Source organism: Neovison vison, chromosome 2 (assembly GCF_020171115.1).
Source record: "Neovison vison isolate M4711 chromosome 2, ASM_NN_V1, whole genome shotgun sequence".
Classification (NCBI taxonomy): Eukaryota; Metazoa; Chordata; class Mammalia; order Carnivora; family Mustelidae; genus Neogale; species Neogale vison.
Window position 1 is genome coordinate 152,468,943 of NC_058092.1, and position 18,297 is coordinate 152,487,239.

The following is an 18,297-nucleotide window of genomic DNA, read 5'->3' on the forward strand; positions in this document are numbered from 1 at the left end:
TATTTTCTTCCAGCTTTTGACCTCCTCTGAATCACTCTGTGTAGAGTCTATTGACATGGCTTGGAAGATTATATCTGCTTTAAGCAACACTCAGCTGATATTCTGGTCTAATTTAAAAGCTTTTGTTCAGTTTGTTTTTGATACCAAAGTTCTTACCATCGCTGCAAAAATCAAGGGCCAGGCGTACTTCAAGATAAAAGAGGTAACTTTTTTCACAATGGGGTAAAATATAAATTTGCCATCTTACCATCTGTAAGTTTGCGATTCAGTAGAGTTGAGAATGTTCATATTGTTGTAACAGGTCTCCCGAACTTAATTAACTTGAACTAAAACTCCATCCCCATTAAACAACTCCCCTTGCCCCTCTCCCACAGCCCCTGGTAATCACGATTCTCTTTCTGTTTCTATGAATCTGCCTGCTTGAGATTAAAAGGAGATCACTTTTTGTTTTCTTTTTAATTTGTGTGACCTGTAGCACAGGAGGAAGAAGAGAGTTACATTTGTAATCATGTATTAGATTTGTTATTGTGTATTCATTCTTTTAGTCCACAAACACTTTGAACCTTCTTCAGGGCTATGAATGACAACAAGTTCTGTCTGATGAGTGAGCAGCTGGGGGCCACATGGACTCACTGGATGCACATGATGCTTAAGCATTTTAAAATTAACTGCCAACTTTTAAGAATTGGGAAATTTGCAAGCGAATCTGTATTTCCCCTTCTCTCGGAATGTTGGAGAATTGGATGCCCTGGCCACCCTGTCCAGAGAGGGCATGTCCCTCCTACTTCCTCGCTCAAGGGCAAGTAGGTCCTTGACTCCTGGATACGAAAGGCAGACGGCAGGTGCCATTTGCCCCCCACATTTGTGCTGTTGCTTTTCTTGTATAGAGAAATATTTCTCCGAACATAACCTTATCAAAAGGTCCTCCTGGTTCCTGGTGGCGTTTGCATTTACAACCACTGATAGTAGGGAGCCTGGTGTGGTGGATGGCGTCATGGCTAGGAATTCTGTATACCTCGTTACCCAAAGGGAGAATGGAAGGTAGAATCCTTTTACTGCACCGCTGACCCTGTGTACAGGGCACACGAGAGACCCAGGGTCTTGGCTGCCTCGGGGAAGGCAGGGGCGGTGGAGAGCATGGGCAAAATGCAGAGAGGACTGAAAATGTCAAGGGGGAATGTTTTTCCTCCCTTTCATTCTATTACTTTGGGCAGTCGTTTCTCTTGCAAAGTCCTGGAGGGTTATCACTATCAGTAAAATTTTATTTAGTTTTATTATTGAGAAATGAAAAATTAGCATTCTGTGATTATTGACCATCTCACAAAATTTTAACAATCAAGATTTTTAATTTTTTATACTATGTGGTTGTGTCGAAATTGTCATTTGAAGCCATTCAAGTAAGTTTTCAGCAACACTTTTTTTTCCTTAACTAAATGGGCCAAAGAATAAAATGACCATTGTACTTCATTCCAGATTATGTACAAGATGATTGAAATGTCTGCTATAAAAACCGGAGTCTTCAATACACTGATAAGTTATTGCTGCAAATCTTGGATAGTTTCTGCTTCAGATGTGTCCCAAGTGTCTTTGTCAAGTGCTAAAAATTATAGTGAACTTATCCTCGAGGCTTGTATATTTGGAACTGTGTTTAGGCGTGATCAAAGGTAAAAGATGCCATTATTTCAACCTGTCATAATTCATATTAAGTATCTACTCGGTAGAATTAAGTCTTTATTTTTAGGCTTTCAATTAGAAGCATATAAAATGTTAATTAATTTTAAGTTTGGGGCTTTAATTTTTTCCCATCTAAAACCTGTTCTTTGTCAAATATTTTTTATGGGAAGACTTACTCAGGATGTGCAGACCTACATAGAAAATCTTGGACACGATTGTGCAGCAAACACGGTTATTGGAAAGTAAGTATGGTAGATTTTATATGTCTTTATATAAATGGAATATTCAAAACTTAACTTCAGATGAGAGATGTCCTATATTTGTTTAAATTTAATATATGTTTACTAGTGATCTCTATAAGATATTGAAAGAACCTTCAAAAAGCATGTTAGAAATCCTATTCCCCTGCTAATGTTTGATATAAAACTCCTTGCTAAAATTTGATAACCTTAAATAATTCCTTAAAGATGAAAAAAGTGAGAAGAAATTCTATTCTTCTATTCTAACAGGACATTGGAAGAATTTTTTTTTTTTTTTTTTTTTTACATTGTTACTACCTTCTTGATGGGAATAAGTGAAAATTTTCTGGGGGAAGAAGTTTTGGTGCCAAGTCCAGTATAAATAAGAGAATGACAGGGGCACCTGGGTGGCTCAGTCCGTTAATGCGTCTGCCTTCCTCTCAGGTCATGGTCCCAGGGTCCTGGGATCGAGTCCCACATCAGGCTCCCTGCTCAGCAGAGAGTCTGCTTCTCCCTCCCCATCTGCTATTCCCCTTCATGCTGTCTCCCCCTCTTACTCTCTGTCCCCATCGTCAAGTAAATAAAATCTTTAAAAAGAAAAAAAGATAAAATGTCTTTGGGGAACATAAAACCCCTTTCTTCTCTTTCATTTAGGTGGGGGCTGAGGATCAGCACACACAGGTCATTCTTTCGGGGGTGTCACAGTTCACCACTCGACAAGTCTGTATACCACACACAGAAGCAAAATTACCCCTACCATGCTTTTAAAGGCTCTTTTAGGATCTTACATTAACGTTTTCATTTCTAGGATAAGACTGTTCTTATGTAACCTCTAAATTAATATTTTCGGAGCTTGTGGAGTAGCTAGTTTTCTTTTTATTTTTCTATGTAATTTTTAAAAATTTTTGTGTTTAGATGTTTATAAAAAAGATATATGTGATAATTCTATATAGCTATCACAGTGTTAATCTGAGAGTCATAGTTGTGTTTTAAATCATTTGCCACTGTTCATTACCTTTATACATTTTTCATTGTTAACTGTTTTGACTTTTTGTTTTCTTGGCAGGTTTAGTATAGCAATAAAAGTGAACATTTTTAGTTGATGGTTCCAAAATACTTTGATTTCTACTAGACACACATTTTGTTGTTAGACTGTTATTCACATTTTAGTAGCTGGCATGAGCTTTGGAAATACTAAGCTTCACTGAATTGGTCTTCCCACATTTGGACACAGAGCGTACCGGGAGGCTCAGAGCCTGTGGTGCTCCCAGGTCTGCGCTGCACCTGGAGAAGGTGCAGGTGTCTCGCACAGTAGAGACCTCCGGTGTCAGGTGTCCGTGCTCTTCTGTACGGAATTGTTCCTGAGCTACGACCATTGTTGCCTACAGAGAAGCACTCACTGGCCTGGGTCTGCCAGAAGTCCAGGGGAATTTGCTCCAACTCTGTAAGGCTCTCCTTTTAAGATATTCTTGCTATCCTCGGTCATTCTGAATTGAAAAAGCTACTGTCATTAAGGAGGGAGCTGCTTTTAAGTTTTGAAATCCTTGGAGGGTTTTGATATTTTGAAATAAATGTTTGACATATTTTTCTGTTTTGAAAATATTAACATAGTTTGTCATTTTACATTTTTTTAGTACTAAAAGAGAAGACCACTATGTGAGAATTTGTGCTGTCAAATTCCTGTGTTTATTACATGGCTCAAATATGTCTCATAAGTTGTTTATGGAAGATCTTGCAATCAAGCTATTAGATAAAGTAAATATGCCTTATTTTACTTTGTTTCTGTGCAACTAACAAGTCAGAATCCAACATTTGCTCTGTATGTTGACACATTATGTAATCTAAACATATTTTTTTAAAGATTTATTTGACAGAGAGAGAGCACAAGTGGACAGGAGAGGGAGAAGCAGGCCTCCCACTGAGCAGGGAGCCTGATGTGGGGCTCAATCCCAGGACTATGGGATCCTGACCTGAGCCGAAGGTAGATGCTTTACCAAGTGAGCCACCCAGGACCCTAAACAGTTTTTTTTATCAGGAAGAAACATGAGGTTTATGTTCTCTGGTTTTAGTTAAGTTTTGGTTAGTGATTACCCAATTCGTTTGATTTTAGAGAAGAATGTTTTCCCTCTGCTGTCTAAGCTTTGCTCGGTGTATATCCTAGGGCCAGTCAAAAGCAGTTGTGTTTAGAGTGATATATCCATGCATTATTTTGTGTAAGAAATGGAATAAAAAGACATAGGAAGTGGCATAATGTAAATAATTGAATTTTTCTTTTTTTTTTGGTCTACCAAATCATTTATAAATCTGGGGAGAAGCTAGGAAGTGGTAAAGTCAAATACATTGCTCTTTTCTGAATTTGAAGCTGGGACAGGCAGAGTTCTGGTCTACTTTCTCACCTCTGGGCTCCACTGGGAAGTTAACTGATGACCATAGCCCCCACTTAAGCCACTTGTATTGAAATAACAGTGTTCATCATGCATTTATTTTCTGAAGGTAGCAGATCAGCTTCAGTTATAAACAATCTGGGAAGTTGTTTTTGGGTTTTTTTTTTTTTTTTAATGTAAAAATCCCCCCGCCTTTTGCACCACTGGAGTCAGGGAAAAAAAACATGTCAGGAAATAGTGCTTATGGATTCCCTAAGGATGAATGCTGGAACACAAAGATGTATTATAGTGAATATTGATGCATGTTACAAAATATAAGAGTGTTTGGAAACAAAGAAAAAACAGAATAAGGAGGGAGAGCTATATAGAGGGTCAGGGAGGGCCTCTCTAACCGGTGCTATTGAGTGCACTGCCAGTGAGGTTGGAGAATGTCCGGAAAGGCTGGTGTCCCCAGGCAAATGAGGGAGGTGCTGTCTGGAGGTGTGGAGGGACATGAGGCTGCCCATTGGCCCTGAGATTTGGCAAGAAGGTGGTGTGTAGTCACCTCTACAAAGACCTTTTCCTGGGATGGTGAGAATGAGGACCTCAGTGGAAGGGCTGAGAGGAGTGTGGCTGGGGAGCCAGGGGAGACCATGAGTCCAGGCTTTACGCGGATGAGAGGGAGTGGCTAGGATGGGTCTGCGGGGGCCCTGTTTGTATGTTGAAGGAAGTGATCCAACAGAAGGGAGAAGGGATGGTTTTGGAGAGGCTGGCAGTGGTCACACAGGCGAAATCCTCGAGTAACCACTTCACATCCACTGGGATGGTTGTTACAGCAAACAGGCTGAAGATAACCAGCGTTGGTGAACATTGAAGTCATTATGCTAGGTGAGAAGACAGCTGTCCTCAAGAGCCACGTGGTGTGTGATTTGTGGGAAGTATCCGGGGTAGGCAAATCTGTAGAGATCGAATACATTCGTGCTGTTGGGTCAGGGGCAAGGCGAGATCAGGATGCAATTGCACAGGGTTTCTTTTCAGAGTGTGGGAATGTTCTGGAATAGATAGTGGCGACGCTTGCACAGCTCTGTGAATATGCCAAACCCTCTGAGTAGGACACTTTGAAATGGTGATTTTTATGCTACATGAATTGTATTTTTTTAAAAAAATCTTTGAATAGTCTAGATTGGCTCCAATGTCCAATAGAAGTTCCGGCTTTCATTAGGAGATAGAAAAGCAAAGACAGAAAAGTTATGTATTAGACACTGGCTCAGGCCAAGCAGTTGTTTTTAGAAGTTGAAGAAAATCGAGCAGAGCAACTAATAAAAGGGTAATTTGAAAATAAGAAAAATGAAAAAAAAAAATGAAAGAATAATCCTAGAGAAAATGGAAGAGGGTCTCATCCAGAGTGGATGGGCCGGCTCACCGTAGCCAGGAGTGACCTCATCCTCTGAGCTAGAAAAGAGCAAGGTGGGTGGTAGCGAGTCAGTGTGAGGGAGGGATCACCGGGGACCCTTGTGTTCTGAGCCAGGAAGCAGGGTTGTTTCTAGACGGAAGAGGCAGGAACACCATTGGCACTAAAGACCGAGGGGAAGGTTAAAGTTGTAGCAGTGATCTCAGTTAGAATTAGTATCGGGTAGTGCTTGAAGTCATTCTTTCCCACCGTAGTGCAGAAGCTGTGTGGGTGGGGATTACGCACTGCTGTGTCACGGCTTCAGTGCGGTGTGTCTGACATGTCACCTTGGAGGTTCTGTTTTGCGTCTATGGGTGGACAGCGTGAACCAGTAGGAGGTGGAGATGGTGGCCAGCTGGAGTGACCTTCAAGGACCTCCAGGCGCATGGGGTCTTCCCCACTCTCTGTTCTTTAGGTTTTAGTGAGGCACGGGGTGGAGGGGTAGGTTTTTGTTTGCTTTTTACCAGAAACTTGCAAAGAGTTTATAAAAGTAACTTTAAAAGGAATCCATTCCTGGCCCAGCCTCAGCACCTTCCAGCGACAGACAACCTTGTGAGGTCTACCTCTGACATTCCCCCAACCCACATTATTTTGAAGCCAATCCCAGTGTCACTTTCATCTATAAATATTTCAGTAGGTATCTCAAAAAGGTAAGAATTATTTTGTCCACCATAACTACAATACGACTTTCACACCTGAATTTGTAATTCCTTCATATTATCAAATATCCCATCAGTGTTTAAGTTTACCTAATTGTTTTACATTTTTTTCAGTTTCTTTGTTTGAAATGTGACCCAGATAGGGTCCATTCTCTGCCATTGGCTGGTTGAGATGTCCCTAAATTCTCTTAATCTACAGACTCCCCTCATTTGTTTTAAACCTGAAATGTATTTTTTTGAGAAACCAGATTGTTTTCATCTTAGGGACTTCCTTAGTCTGGATTTTGCTGTTTGAATTTCTGTGGTGCCCTTTAAGATGTTTCTCTGATCCCCGATTTTAGACAAGATGGTATTGAGATCTAGAGCCTTGATCAGAGGTAGGTTTGCTTTTCCTTTTTGGAGACAGAGGTAGGGCAAAAGTGTCCATCCGTCACGAAGTGTAGAAGATTTGGCTCTCTCTAAGGAATTGCCTCGTTCTGTTAATTCTGTGGGAGCAGCAGAATGGTGATACTCTAATTCTTGTATTTTTTTTTCATTTATTAGCTGAAACTCGTCTGTACCCAAATATGATGTATTTAGATACCCCGGGATATGTTTCCTGTAGGAAGGACAGTATCGGTGTTTGCTTCTTTTCCTGTTATTTTTCAGTTTTCAAAATAATGAATTGGCTTCCTAGTGTCCTCCAGTTTCCTCTGAAGGTGATCAGTGGTTCTTCTGTTTTTCTTTTTTTTTTTTTTTTTTCAAGGTTAAACATATGTGTTTCAGTCCATTGTAGTTATTATTAGTGTTTGGTTTCAGGCAGGTGGAAGAGAAGATCTGAGAACATGACTTGCTGTTGGGCATCATTGTGGAATTGCCCAGGAATGGACAGTTGGAATATATTTAGGAAAGACCTGGAAGCCACCGTGCTCAGTGATGAATGTGGATAGGACTCTGGAGGGAGGCCGAGAATGGGGATTTAGGAAACACCAATACTTGAAGTATATTGGTAGCAAAAAGAACCAGAGGAAGATCAGGAGAAAGAGGTTTGAGAAGCGAGACTAGACCCAGAATCGGATGGTGCTGGGCTGGTGTTGTTCTGGGCCATCACTTAGCTCACTAGAGAGTCTTATCTGTGAAAATTCAGCAGCGGAGCCTCTATGAATTTGTCCACGATGATAAAGCTTGATCTCAGAGCCTGCTCTTACCCCCTCCCCCACAAGCTGTGTCTCAGTGGCTGCTGGCCGTGGTGTCCACTGTGGCCGAGAGCAGGTTGGGCATGGGGGGCAGGAGCTGGGGGGCATTTCTGGGTTTTCAGCAGCACGTCGGGGTCAGTGCGCAGTAGAGCGAAGGGGCAGCAGAAGTGCAAGGGAAGAGTGGGACTTCTTAAAAACTGATCTGATGGGTATGTGAAAGGGACATAGGACCTTCCTCCCGTAGGGGAAGATGGAGGTTGAAGACAGAAGGTTGAGTCAGGGAGGTGAAGGAAGATTGTTGAAGTAGGGAGGATTGTGTGGCCAGAGTAAGAGACTGGACAGGGTTAAAGCCATGAGAGGAATAGTCAAGATTTCAGATTCTCCTTGTGGAAAGAGGAAGGGGACAAGACTTGGAAGAGCAAAGTGATTGGCAGAAGAGCTCGTTCTTTCTTGAGTGTAGTTGACACACACGCTCCGTTGGCTTGAGGTGTCCAACACAGTGGATTGACAGCTCACCATGGCATAGCTGCCATCTGTTCCCTTACCTCAGTGTCCTAGTTCACTGACTGTGTTCCCCAGGGTTCTGCTTTTTAACCTGGGGCTTGCTGCTTCCCTAACCGGAGGCCTGCACCTCCCTCCCCTTCATCCATTTCTCCCATCCTCCTGCCCCTCCCCTCTGTATCGATGGTTCTGATTCTGCTTTGTCTGCCTGTTCATTTTTTTTTTTTTAGATTCCATTTACGAGTGGAATCTTATTCTTAACTTCTGTTCTCTGGACCAGCAGCTGCAGTATCACCCAGGAATGTGTTGGAAATGCAGGTTCCTGGGCCCCCTCCCCAATTCTTCTGGATCAGAAACTCTGGGAGGGGGGGCTAGCAGTCTGTTTTAACGAGCCCTCAAGCTGATTCTGAGCACTACGGAGTCGGAGACCCCTGGTCTAGCGGTGGTGAGGGCCAGCTAAAGCTAGAATGCATGCTTTTAATGAAGTCCGTGGGGCCCCGTGGTTTCTCTTCAGCGGTCTTGACAGCTTGAAAGGAGGATCCGATTCTTTAAGCTTGAAAGGAGGACCCGATTCTTTAAGACCGATTCTTTAAGGTTGATTCAGAAGAAGGGAATTTGCAACTGGGTTGGAGGCTGCAGTGAAAAGGATGGAAAGTGCTCTGGATGAGACTGTGGAGAACATTCTTGGGGTGCAGGTTGGGTCTGTGAGGTGGATAGACAGAGAGAAGAAAGATCTTTCTGAACAAGAGAGCACAGTGGGTAGGACAGGTAAGAGGACAGTAGATTTTGAGCTGCAGAGGGGTGAGGACAGTGACTCCGCTGAGGCCCCAAGGGCGGGGGACTGGGGTGCGGATGCTTCCCATGCCTGCTGCCCTCGTGAGGATCCCGTTGGTAGCTGCATCGAGCCCGAGCAGGAGAGGACACCCGAAACACTTGTGTCAAAAGAAAATGTCCCCGAAGAAATAAACGGAAGAGAGGGGGTTGTGAGACTTGAATCATGGTGAGGCATCATTAAAACCGACGTTAATTTAGCTGTTGTAAAATCTACACACATGGAAGTGCCTAGAATGGGAGCACAGAAGAAAGATCACAGAATTTCCCAGGTAATGAGGACTGTCCACATTAGGTGACAGCGTTTTTGGAGATGGTGGACGACCTATTCTGCCTTTAGGAACTTTGAATATGATACACCCTTTGGTGCTATCATAACTTAGCGGCTAAGCGCTAGCAGAGAACACAAGTCAGCCTGGCAGTTGGCTGAGTTTAGACGGGACAGACCATCACCGCGAGAGAGGGAGCTCTGCGGCTGGGGAGGGCTCTGCAGCTGTTGTCTGAGTCTGGTGAAGGTGCTGATCGCAGTGTTTCCCACGCTCCTGCCTGAGTGGGCTTCACCTCGGACTGACATCGCTGCCACCTTTCCTGGGACACAGGGGCAGCGAGTGAGACGTGCCCACGTTGGTGCCTTGCAAAAGCTGTCCCATTTCTCATCTCTTCTCGCCCTGGTGACCCCATGTCTCCACCTGAAGTGGCCACCAAGATAGAGACGAACATTTTCAAATCCTTTTTGCACTGAGTACAGTTTTATGTTTCCTGCTCTAATTTTAAAAGCAGATAGAGTAGATAAAAGCAACTGAATTCATTGTTTTGAGAGGACAATCCATGCTTGCAAGAACGTGTCTTTCTTATCCTGGGTTCTGCCTTTGGGAGGGTAATAAGCTCCTGTACTCGGCTTAAAGCTTTTAAATCTGTGGTTGTCATTGGTTTTGCTTTCACGGATCACAGATCCCGTAGGTAATTCAGTGCCGCTTCTCTCCCCACCCCAGGATGAGTCGGTGTCCAAGTCTAGGACTCGGTACTACGTGAACTCCCAGCAGCACCGTCTGAAGAACCGGGTGTGGCAGACGCTGCTGGTGCTTTTCCCCAGCTTTGATCAGGTACGACCCTGACTCTGCTGCTCCCTCTGAGCACCGTGCTTTCTACGGAAGAAACGAGCAGAAACTGGCACATGCTGTCTTAAAACTGAGAAAGTAATCTGCTTAAAATGTATACTTTCGCTCTTAAAATTGAAGTTATCTAGGAGTGGTTTTTTTAGTACAAAGAATCCTAAGGCAATTAGGTGTTGCAGAAATAAATTGGAAACTGGTTTGCAGGGCACCACTTAATCCTTTTTTTCTTCTTTTCTTTGTTCTTTAATGTAAGTAACATTTTAGCTGTGGAATGTCTAGTGTGCCGTTTGGTTAAAATACCCACACATGAGCTGCTCATTTTGCACAGCTGAGTTATTTCAGAGTGCTTTTGAAATAAAGGTGAAGTGGTCATTTCCCGTAGCTGTTTGTGCCCCCTTAACTTTGTGAGTACCGTGGGTGTGTGAACCAGCTAAGCCAAGGCCGAGATCTTGATCTCTTACAACAGGGTCTTTGCCCAGAGTTCCCCTTTCTCTTCCCTGAGGAGGCAAGGAACAGGGGAATGGACTGTCTGATTTCTCTAACCAGGTTTGCTTAATATTCCTGGTAAGAAAATAGATCATTATGTGAATTTCACACAATTTTAAAAAGCATTTTTGATGACAGAAATTTCCCCCATGGACTTCAGTTTCTTGCTGTACTCCCCTCCTCTTTGAAATGTTTCAGAGAATTTTAAAAACATATCAAACTCTTTTTTAATACAATTCACGAGGTCTTATCTGTAAGAGAGAAACAGTTCAATAACTGCAAGTACAGAAGTATAGCCAGATCAGTTGTTTCGGCAAATGTAAGAAGAAATGGCGGACCGCACTCTTCCTGGGGAGGAGTGTTCATGCGTGTGTGCGGCTGCTGATCTCCGTCAGACACCACCTCGTCATGCTATCTCATTTTTTAAATCCTGCACATGTCACACTCAGATTCTGAAATGCATTTGAAAGCAGTGCTTTAGGGACGTTTGGCTCGATGACTGACAGCACGTTTTGTCCTGGACTGGGGAGGCCCCAGGGAGAGGGTCGTGTTGGCAGGCGGGGGCCTGCGGCAGCGGCACCTTGTCGGGAAGTTGAGCACCAGCTTGTCCGGCCAAGCCACCAGCGCTGAGAACCTTGTCATATCTGGTGTCTGCATTTCCCCTCCATCACGGCCTTTCAAGGCAGGCACAAGTGGTGCTCTTTTGTCCATGGGCCTGCAGTCAGGGAGCTGGGGGCCTGCCTGTGACCTAACACGGCCCGTGGGGCTGGAGTTACAAACCGGGCCTCCCTGAGTCCGCGCCACCTCTTACCGCGCTGCCCAGGCCTGTAGGTGAGCTGCTCTGCTCCTTTTCTGCCAGTTAGAAATCGTTAAAAGATAGATTGTTCTTAAAAATAAAGAGTATACATGGTACTGTTTTTAGATCTTACGTTTTTAGATCTTATGTATGTAGTTTTACGTGATACTTGGATATATTTCCAGTTCCCCAGAGCAGGAGCCTGGGGCAAGGAGGGTGATGTGCGAGCCCTGGGTCTAGGAGGCTGTATGGGCGGGCCACCACCCACTTCTCCCGGGCCTCGCTGGTCTCCTCGCGGTCTCCTTTTCCAGGTTTAAGCCCGTGACATTTTGGCAGATGGTTGTTAAAATCTGGATTCTGCCACCTACTAGGTTTTGAGGAAAATACTTAACTTTTCTGAATCTTTCCCCTGTAAAAATACAGAGAGTAATAACCCTCCTCATAGAATTAATGTCCAAGGAAAGTGTAAAGTACCTAGTACCTCATCATTGTATTTCAGTAAACAGATTTTAGGGTTGTTGAGAGAGTTACAGATCTGATAATTACTTACATTAAACTTTAATCTGTCTTGGGGCAGCTGGCTGGTTCAGCCGAGCAGGTGACTTTTGATCTCATGGTTGTGAGTTCAAGCCCCAAGCTGGGCATAGAGCTCCCTAAAAACAACAAAAAAAAACCAACCAACCAAACAAACAAACAAAAAACTAAAACAAAAAGTTTAAAAAAAAAACTTTTGAAAGTTATAATTAGGAACTATTTTCCAAAGTTGCTGCAAGACTAGATCTTTATTGTTCCCACCATAAAAAAGAAATCATCTTGTGATGTGCCCCAGGGGATGCTTTGGTGGGAATCCTCCTGTGTTGGGTGAGTGTATCAGATCAACAGGGTGGTCAGCTTAGACTTACACAGTGTTCTATGATGATTTGTAGCTTGATGAAATAAAAGTTATTAACCCTAACCTACCAGTTTAATTTATGAACTTTATTTTTCTCAGAATTTCTTGAATAGAATTATTGACAAGATTTTCCAGGCTGGTTTCATCAATAATCAAGCATCCATAAAATATTTCATAGAATGGATTATTATATTGATTCTTCATAAATTTCCTCAATTTCTGCTGAAGTTCTGGGATTGCTTTTCTTATGTAAGTAAAAGAGATTTTTTGGAATTTTTGGAATTAAAATATTTTGGTTATGCTGGGAGGTTTCATTTTAATAGTTGGTTTTTGATTGCCAGTTGTCCTGTTCCCATGTATTGACTTCCTAAGTTCTGTTCTGCAAGATCCGAGTTAAGTTAAAAGGCAGAAATTCCTGGCATTCGTCTTGTGTTATCAGCCTCTATTCCAAGAAAATAAAGATGTAAAGGCTTATGTTAGAAAGTAAGAGGGGAGCCTGGGTGGCTTGGTTGGTCATATGTTTGACTCTTGATTTCAGCTCAGGTCATGATCACGATCTCAAGCTCCATGTTGGGCCCCACAGCCAGTGTGGCACCTGCTTGGGATTCTCTCTCTCTCTCCCTGTGTGTGTGCTCGCTAGCTTGCTCCCTCAAAAAAATAAAAAGAAAAAGAAGAAACAAGAGCCTTCTCTATCCTTTTTTACCAAGCAATGTCTTTGTTTGATTTTAGAAATAAGAATGATGACAAATTAAATACAATCTTTACATTTCAGAGAGCTTTTTAGTAGGGAAGTTTCAGACAAGCACAGGCGAGAGACTCGAAGGGAGCTCGGATCACCAGCTAAGAACCCGTCTCACTTCGTCTGTACCCTCATCCGCACCCCCAATTGCCCTTTGCCCAACTTTTCTTATATCCTGAAAATCATTTTTAAGGACCAGATAAGCGATAGGGTTTGCAGTTGCAGCTTCCTGGCAAATGGTGAAGTGTTTGTAAACACATGTTCTGCGTACTTGCCTTGAATGCCTTCTGTTGGTTCCCAAACACCCCCTTCCCTTTCTTCACATCAACGACCTCGCCTTCTGCTGGTGTGAGAATGAAGACCCTTCCTTCCTCCAGGTATCTCCTCTTGAATGTCTTCCTGTTTCATCGGAAGATGTTGTCTTTGTCCCATCTGTCCTTGTGTCCTTACTTGTATTTTCTTTTGGGGACTTTACTCTCCGTTCTTTACTCTTCTGTTGACTTTGCTCCTGTCCAGCCGTGTCTCGGCGCCACCACAGCGTTTGCGATGGTTTGCTGACTGCGTTCCGGAGACCCTGCGTCCTTGACCAGTGGGAGGTTCGGGGCAGCCCTGAGTCAGGCAAGTCTGTTGGTGCCAGTTTTCCAACAGCATGTGCTCCTCATGTAGCTCTCTGTCACATTTTGGTAGTTCTCACAATATGTCAAACACTTTCATTATTTGTTATGGTGGTCTGTGATCAGTGATTATGATTTGTCAAAAGCTCAGATGACGGTTAGCTTTTCTCATTGCATTCAAGGCATAATTCTGTTGAACACTTACTGGTCTCCTCCAGTCTAGTGAATGTCACTTTCATGTCCATCATAAAATCAAGAGTCCTTTGACTCACTTTTAATACTCGCTGTTGGGATGGTCCAGAACCAAGCCCACATATTTCTGAGGTGTGTCGATATTAAACTTTGCAAGGAGTGGTCTTTGCCTTCCTCTCTTGCTTTATTTAACCCACTGTGGTCGCTGGTGAGGATGTTATCGCAGCGACACACAGCCTTTTTCTTGGTCTTCCCCTTCCTGACATTTCACGCTGGCAGCTGATGTGGTGCACGCTGCCTTTGCCCTTCGTGGCCCCCTCCCCGTCAGGTCGATGACGTCCCTGTCTCTCTCACGGGGCTCCCTTTCCTTTTCCCAACCCTCATGCTGGGTTCCTAAGACTCATCCTACACTTGTGGTGAGCACAGCACAGCATATAAACTTGTGGTACCACAAACTAGCATCCCTAAAACTAGTGCAACGTTGTGTGTCGGCTGTACTCAAGTAAGGGAAATTCTAATGAAAAAGAGATCTATCCAAGAATGCCTCTGTCTGTATTGTAGCAGACTCCTCTCTATCAGTATGAAAACAAGAAGAATCACCCATTAGCCCCAGTGCTTCTCTTTCTGCAGTCCCCTTGCTTCAGGGACCCCGTCGGGGCTGCCTGCTCCCCTGGCCAGCAGCCCGGCTTTCGCACGCAACCCCTGCAAATCCCCACACGCAGCCAGACTGATGAGGGCAGCTTCTCCTGACGCTGGTCTCCTTTCCGTTGCCCTTTCTCCCAGTCTGCACGCTTGAAACCTGGCTGTCCTGTAAAGCTGCGGCTCCAGCCGCCTCCTGGTAATCCTGAACGCCAGATCAGCCCGTTTTTTCTTTTGTTTTGTTTTATAATTTACTTATGAAGACACTGAGGTTCAGAGACAGAGAGTGATTCGTCACGGTGGTAAGAAATGACATTTGTGTCATTCCCACAGCTGTGTTCTTTTTCACTATTCCAAGATTCCTTATCGGATACCCCTTTCCCCTTCTCATGTCCATGGAATTAAGAAAAATACTCCTGTTGTTTTTCCTTGACTTGCTCCTGTCTGTTCCTTCACTAATGTCATCTGTTTTGTCTGCTCCCCAGTAGGGGGTACCGCCCCAGAATGTCTCAGCAACGGCAGGTTGACTCTGGTGTCCTTCTGAGACGTCCTGACTCTCCCGTATCCCCCAGTAATGCCCCTACTCTGTGAAGCTTTTCTACTTAGCTCAGTCTCTCTCTCCTAAAGAGCTTTCAGACCTTGTGTATTGTCTTCAGGTCCTTTCTGTGGGCACCTCTCAAGGGTATTCCTTGTAAACAAATGAAACAGCTTCTGAATGAATCAGAAAGGGATCCTTAAAGCAAGCAGTGCAGGAGCAGGGAATGGGGAGGTGTGCAGAATGCCCAGATTCGGGGCAGAATCAGGCTTGGGAAATAAAGGAGGTTCAGCGGCTCCCAGGGCTGCAGCTACAGCCCCACTGTGGAGCTGGCCCGGTAGGGATGCAGCTTTACCCCATGGGGGGGTACCATCACCATCCGTGTCCATCTGCCGCCTCGGGGGGCTTTGCCCCTCTCAGTTTGCGGTTCAGGGTAGATGCCTCTGGATCCAAGCATTGGTGCCTTCCCTTCAGCTGCGCAAAGACTGGGAACAGGGATGTACCCGGTGTCTTCAGCTTCCCACAGACCTCTAAGCGGGGGGAGAATTCTCTGAACTTGGAAGGGGTTCAGGATGGATGCCCAAAAAATGGCAAACACTACACCCTTTTCTTCCTTTATCAGAAGTAGATGACCTCGACTTCTACTTTTTTAAGAAAACAAATGTAGGAACACCTCTACCTCCTCCGTAGCAGTCACACGTGTCTGCCCGTGTCCGTATCCATCCGAGACTTCCTCCCTCCTTGTACCATAGAGACCCGGGTCCTGTGTCGGAAGAGTGCTCTCCTGCCTTCCCCTGACTCCTCAGCTAGTGGCTTCCACGTGCCCACACCTCCGCTGCTTCTGGACATGTGCCCCGCGCTTCCCGCCCCGCCCCTGTGCCTCGCACATCATGGTCATGGTCAGACCTCCTGCTGGAGGCTTCCCGAGTCCTCCCACCCACCCTGCCGTCCGCACTGTCCTACGTGGAGGACATGCTCCGGGGTCCGTTGTCAGGCTGCTGCTCTTGGCCCGTCCACACTCTCGACGACCTGCTTGATCTCGGTTCAGCGACGTGCTCTCCGGGGTTCTCTTGTCCCTCTGTCCCCTCTTCTCCATGTCCTTTCCAGCCTTCTCTCAGCTAGTGAATGTCTGTGCTTCTCCCGGCAAGGCCTCCTCTGTCCTTGTCGTATCACCAGGACTCCTGTCCTCCCTGAAGCAGTGGCTCCCCAACTTCTGCTTCCATTCCGGACGTCCTCTCTGCGGGCGAAGTCAGGAGCCGGCAAACCGCAGCGAGACCGGACCTCATGGTTTGGGTGCCGTGGAGCCTGGCCGGCTCGCTCGCCTGGGGTCTGTCCTGGTATGTGCCGAGCAGCCGAGTTCAGCAGCTGCGACGGAGCCCGTGCAGCCTGTAGAGCCATGTTTATATCTACTGTTGGGTCCTTTCCAGAAGCCAGCTGGCCTGCGGCACACCTCCTCCTGGAATGGCTGTAGAGCATCCAGAACTCCAGGGGCCTTCTCGTCTCCCCAGATGCGCTGCCCCACCTGTGGCGAGCCACACCGTCTCCCTCACAGTCGCACAACCCGGACACCCTACGGCTTTTCGTGCTTCACGTGACCCCCACGTCTGAGGGCTTCTCCCATGCTCTCTCCGACCTCTGCCGCCCCCTGTGGCCTTCTCCCTCAGGCTACCTGCGTCCACTCCTGCTTCCATCTCAGTCCGTTCCCCGCACAGAAGCCAGAGCAGGGTTTTCAGAGTGAACGTCTGGTCAGGTTATCCGCTTGCTTCACACACTGTTCTGGAATAAAGACCCAGGGTCTTCAGAATGGCCTGCCGCTCTCGGGTGATGGTACGCCGTCCTCCCTCGCCAGCCCCTCTGTGTGCCACCATCCCTGTCTGCACATCTCTCTTGTGCCAGGCTCCACTTTCTGTTGCTCAAACAATCCAGAACCCGTGAGTGTAGAAAGTGGTGTTCTAATGTTTTTCACGATGCTGGGTTGCGTGGGCCCCGCTGGGTGGTCCCGCACCGCGTGGAGCCTGCTGGGGCTACGGTTTCTGTGTTGGTCACCCCAGCGGCAGTCAGGGGAGGAGCAGTGGTGGCTGGGCTCTCTCCGCGTGTGCCCAGCAGGGCGGCTGACCTCTGTGTTGGTGCCTCAGGATCTCCAGCAACAGCATCTCAGGACGACACGTCATGGTATGCACGTGCTTCTCCAGCCTCTGGCTGTGTCCTGCGTGCTGATGTCTCATGGGCCAAAGCAGATGGTATGACCCAGCTTCCCAACGTGGGAGGGGCCGGGGTCCCTCGAGGCACAGAGGCCTCAGTGGCAGTCTGACCTTTCCTGAGCCTTCACGTTCCTCACATGTCCTCTGGTTCAGGCCATTTGCACATGCTGTACTCTGTACCTAAAATGGCCTTTATCTTCATCTGCAGAATTGTCTCCCTCCCTTTAGATCTCAGTCCACACATCCTTTGTGTCAATTCTTAAAGGAAGGGTGGTTTGGATCCCCTTATTAGAGGTTTTTGTAGCATGTGAATAATAGTGCTTGGTATAATTGGAAATTTAACTTATTGTGGATTTGGTTGCAACCCACTAGAATAAGGTCCTTGGAGGCAGGAACCTTATCTAATTTTGTTTTCCACGATTTCTGACATAGTACTTGGCACGTAGAAGACCTTCAGTAGCTGAATAAATCATCTCATCAGCCTTTGGACTGGTTTCCGGATGATAATGTCTGTAGTCTCTTTCTGGTCTGTCTGGGGCTCCTCAGTTGATTGTCACTAGAATGATGTGTTCTTCCAAATCCCTGTAATTAGGAAGGTCTCTGAATCCCAGCTGAACACCTACACAGCTTTACGTCCTTGGCTCTAAAGTTGTCTGCAAGGTCCCGTCTAACTTCAGAGCCTGTCTCTGCCCTCCCATCCCCTCTCTTTGTGCATCTTACTCCCTTTTTGCCTGTTCTCTTTCCTTCGGGCTCCCCTGGGCCGCCCGTGCCTCCTCGGGATGAGCACACCCTTGGCTGTACCACTTACTCCACAATTAAATTAATCCTGCCTTGTGGTGTCGGTGTTTGGCCACTGGAAGTTACTTCCCTCCTGTGTCTGCGATCCCAGGTCCCCACCCAGGCCGGGGCTGCATCACAGCTCTGTCGTGGGCCTCACAGCGGCACAGGAAGCCTTGAGTGACTGTTCGATTTATCTGATTTTTTTTTCAGGGTGAAGAAAACCTTAAAACAAGCATTTGTACATTTTTATCTGTTTTGTCACATTTGGACATCATCACTCAAAACATTCCAGAAAAGGTGAGTTTAAATGAGAAGAGTTTAAACCTACAGAATAGAATTGTATATGTTTGTACTAATTTTTTTTTTTAATGTTGAGTATTTCTTGCGATTTTTACCCCTTCTTTTCCCTCCCACTA

General features: G+C 45.6%; 1 protein-coding gene across 1 annotated transcript in view; it reads left to right on the forward strand.

The window, feature by feature from the left end:
- The window catches only part of TARBP1 (TAR (HIV-1) RNA binding protein 1), an 83,683-nt gene that overhangs the window by 46,917 nt on the left and 18,469 nt on the right, over positions 1-18,297 (forward strand). Inside the window, exons 17-23 of the mRNA XM_044239341.1 lie at positions 14-202; positions 1,474-1,664; positions 1,845-1,916; positions 3,548-3,668; positions 9,885-9,995; positions 12,281-12,430; positions 18,092-18,178. Of these exons, the coding sequence (XP_044095276.1) occupies positions 14-202; positions 1,474-1,664; positions 1,845-1,916; positions 3,548-3,668; positions 9,885-9,995; positions 12,281-12,430; positions 18,092-18,178 (921 nt within the window). The remainder of the gene's footprint in view (positions 1-13; positions 203-1,473; positions 1,665-1,844; positions 1,917-3,547; positions 3,669-9,884; positions 9,996-12,280; positions 12,431-18,091; positions 18,179-18,297) is intronic.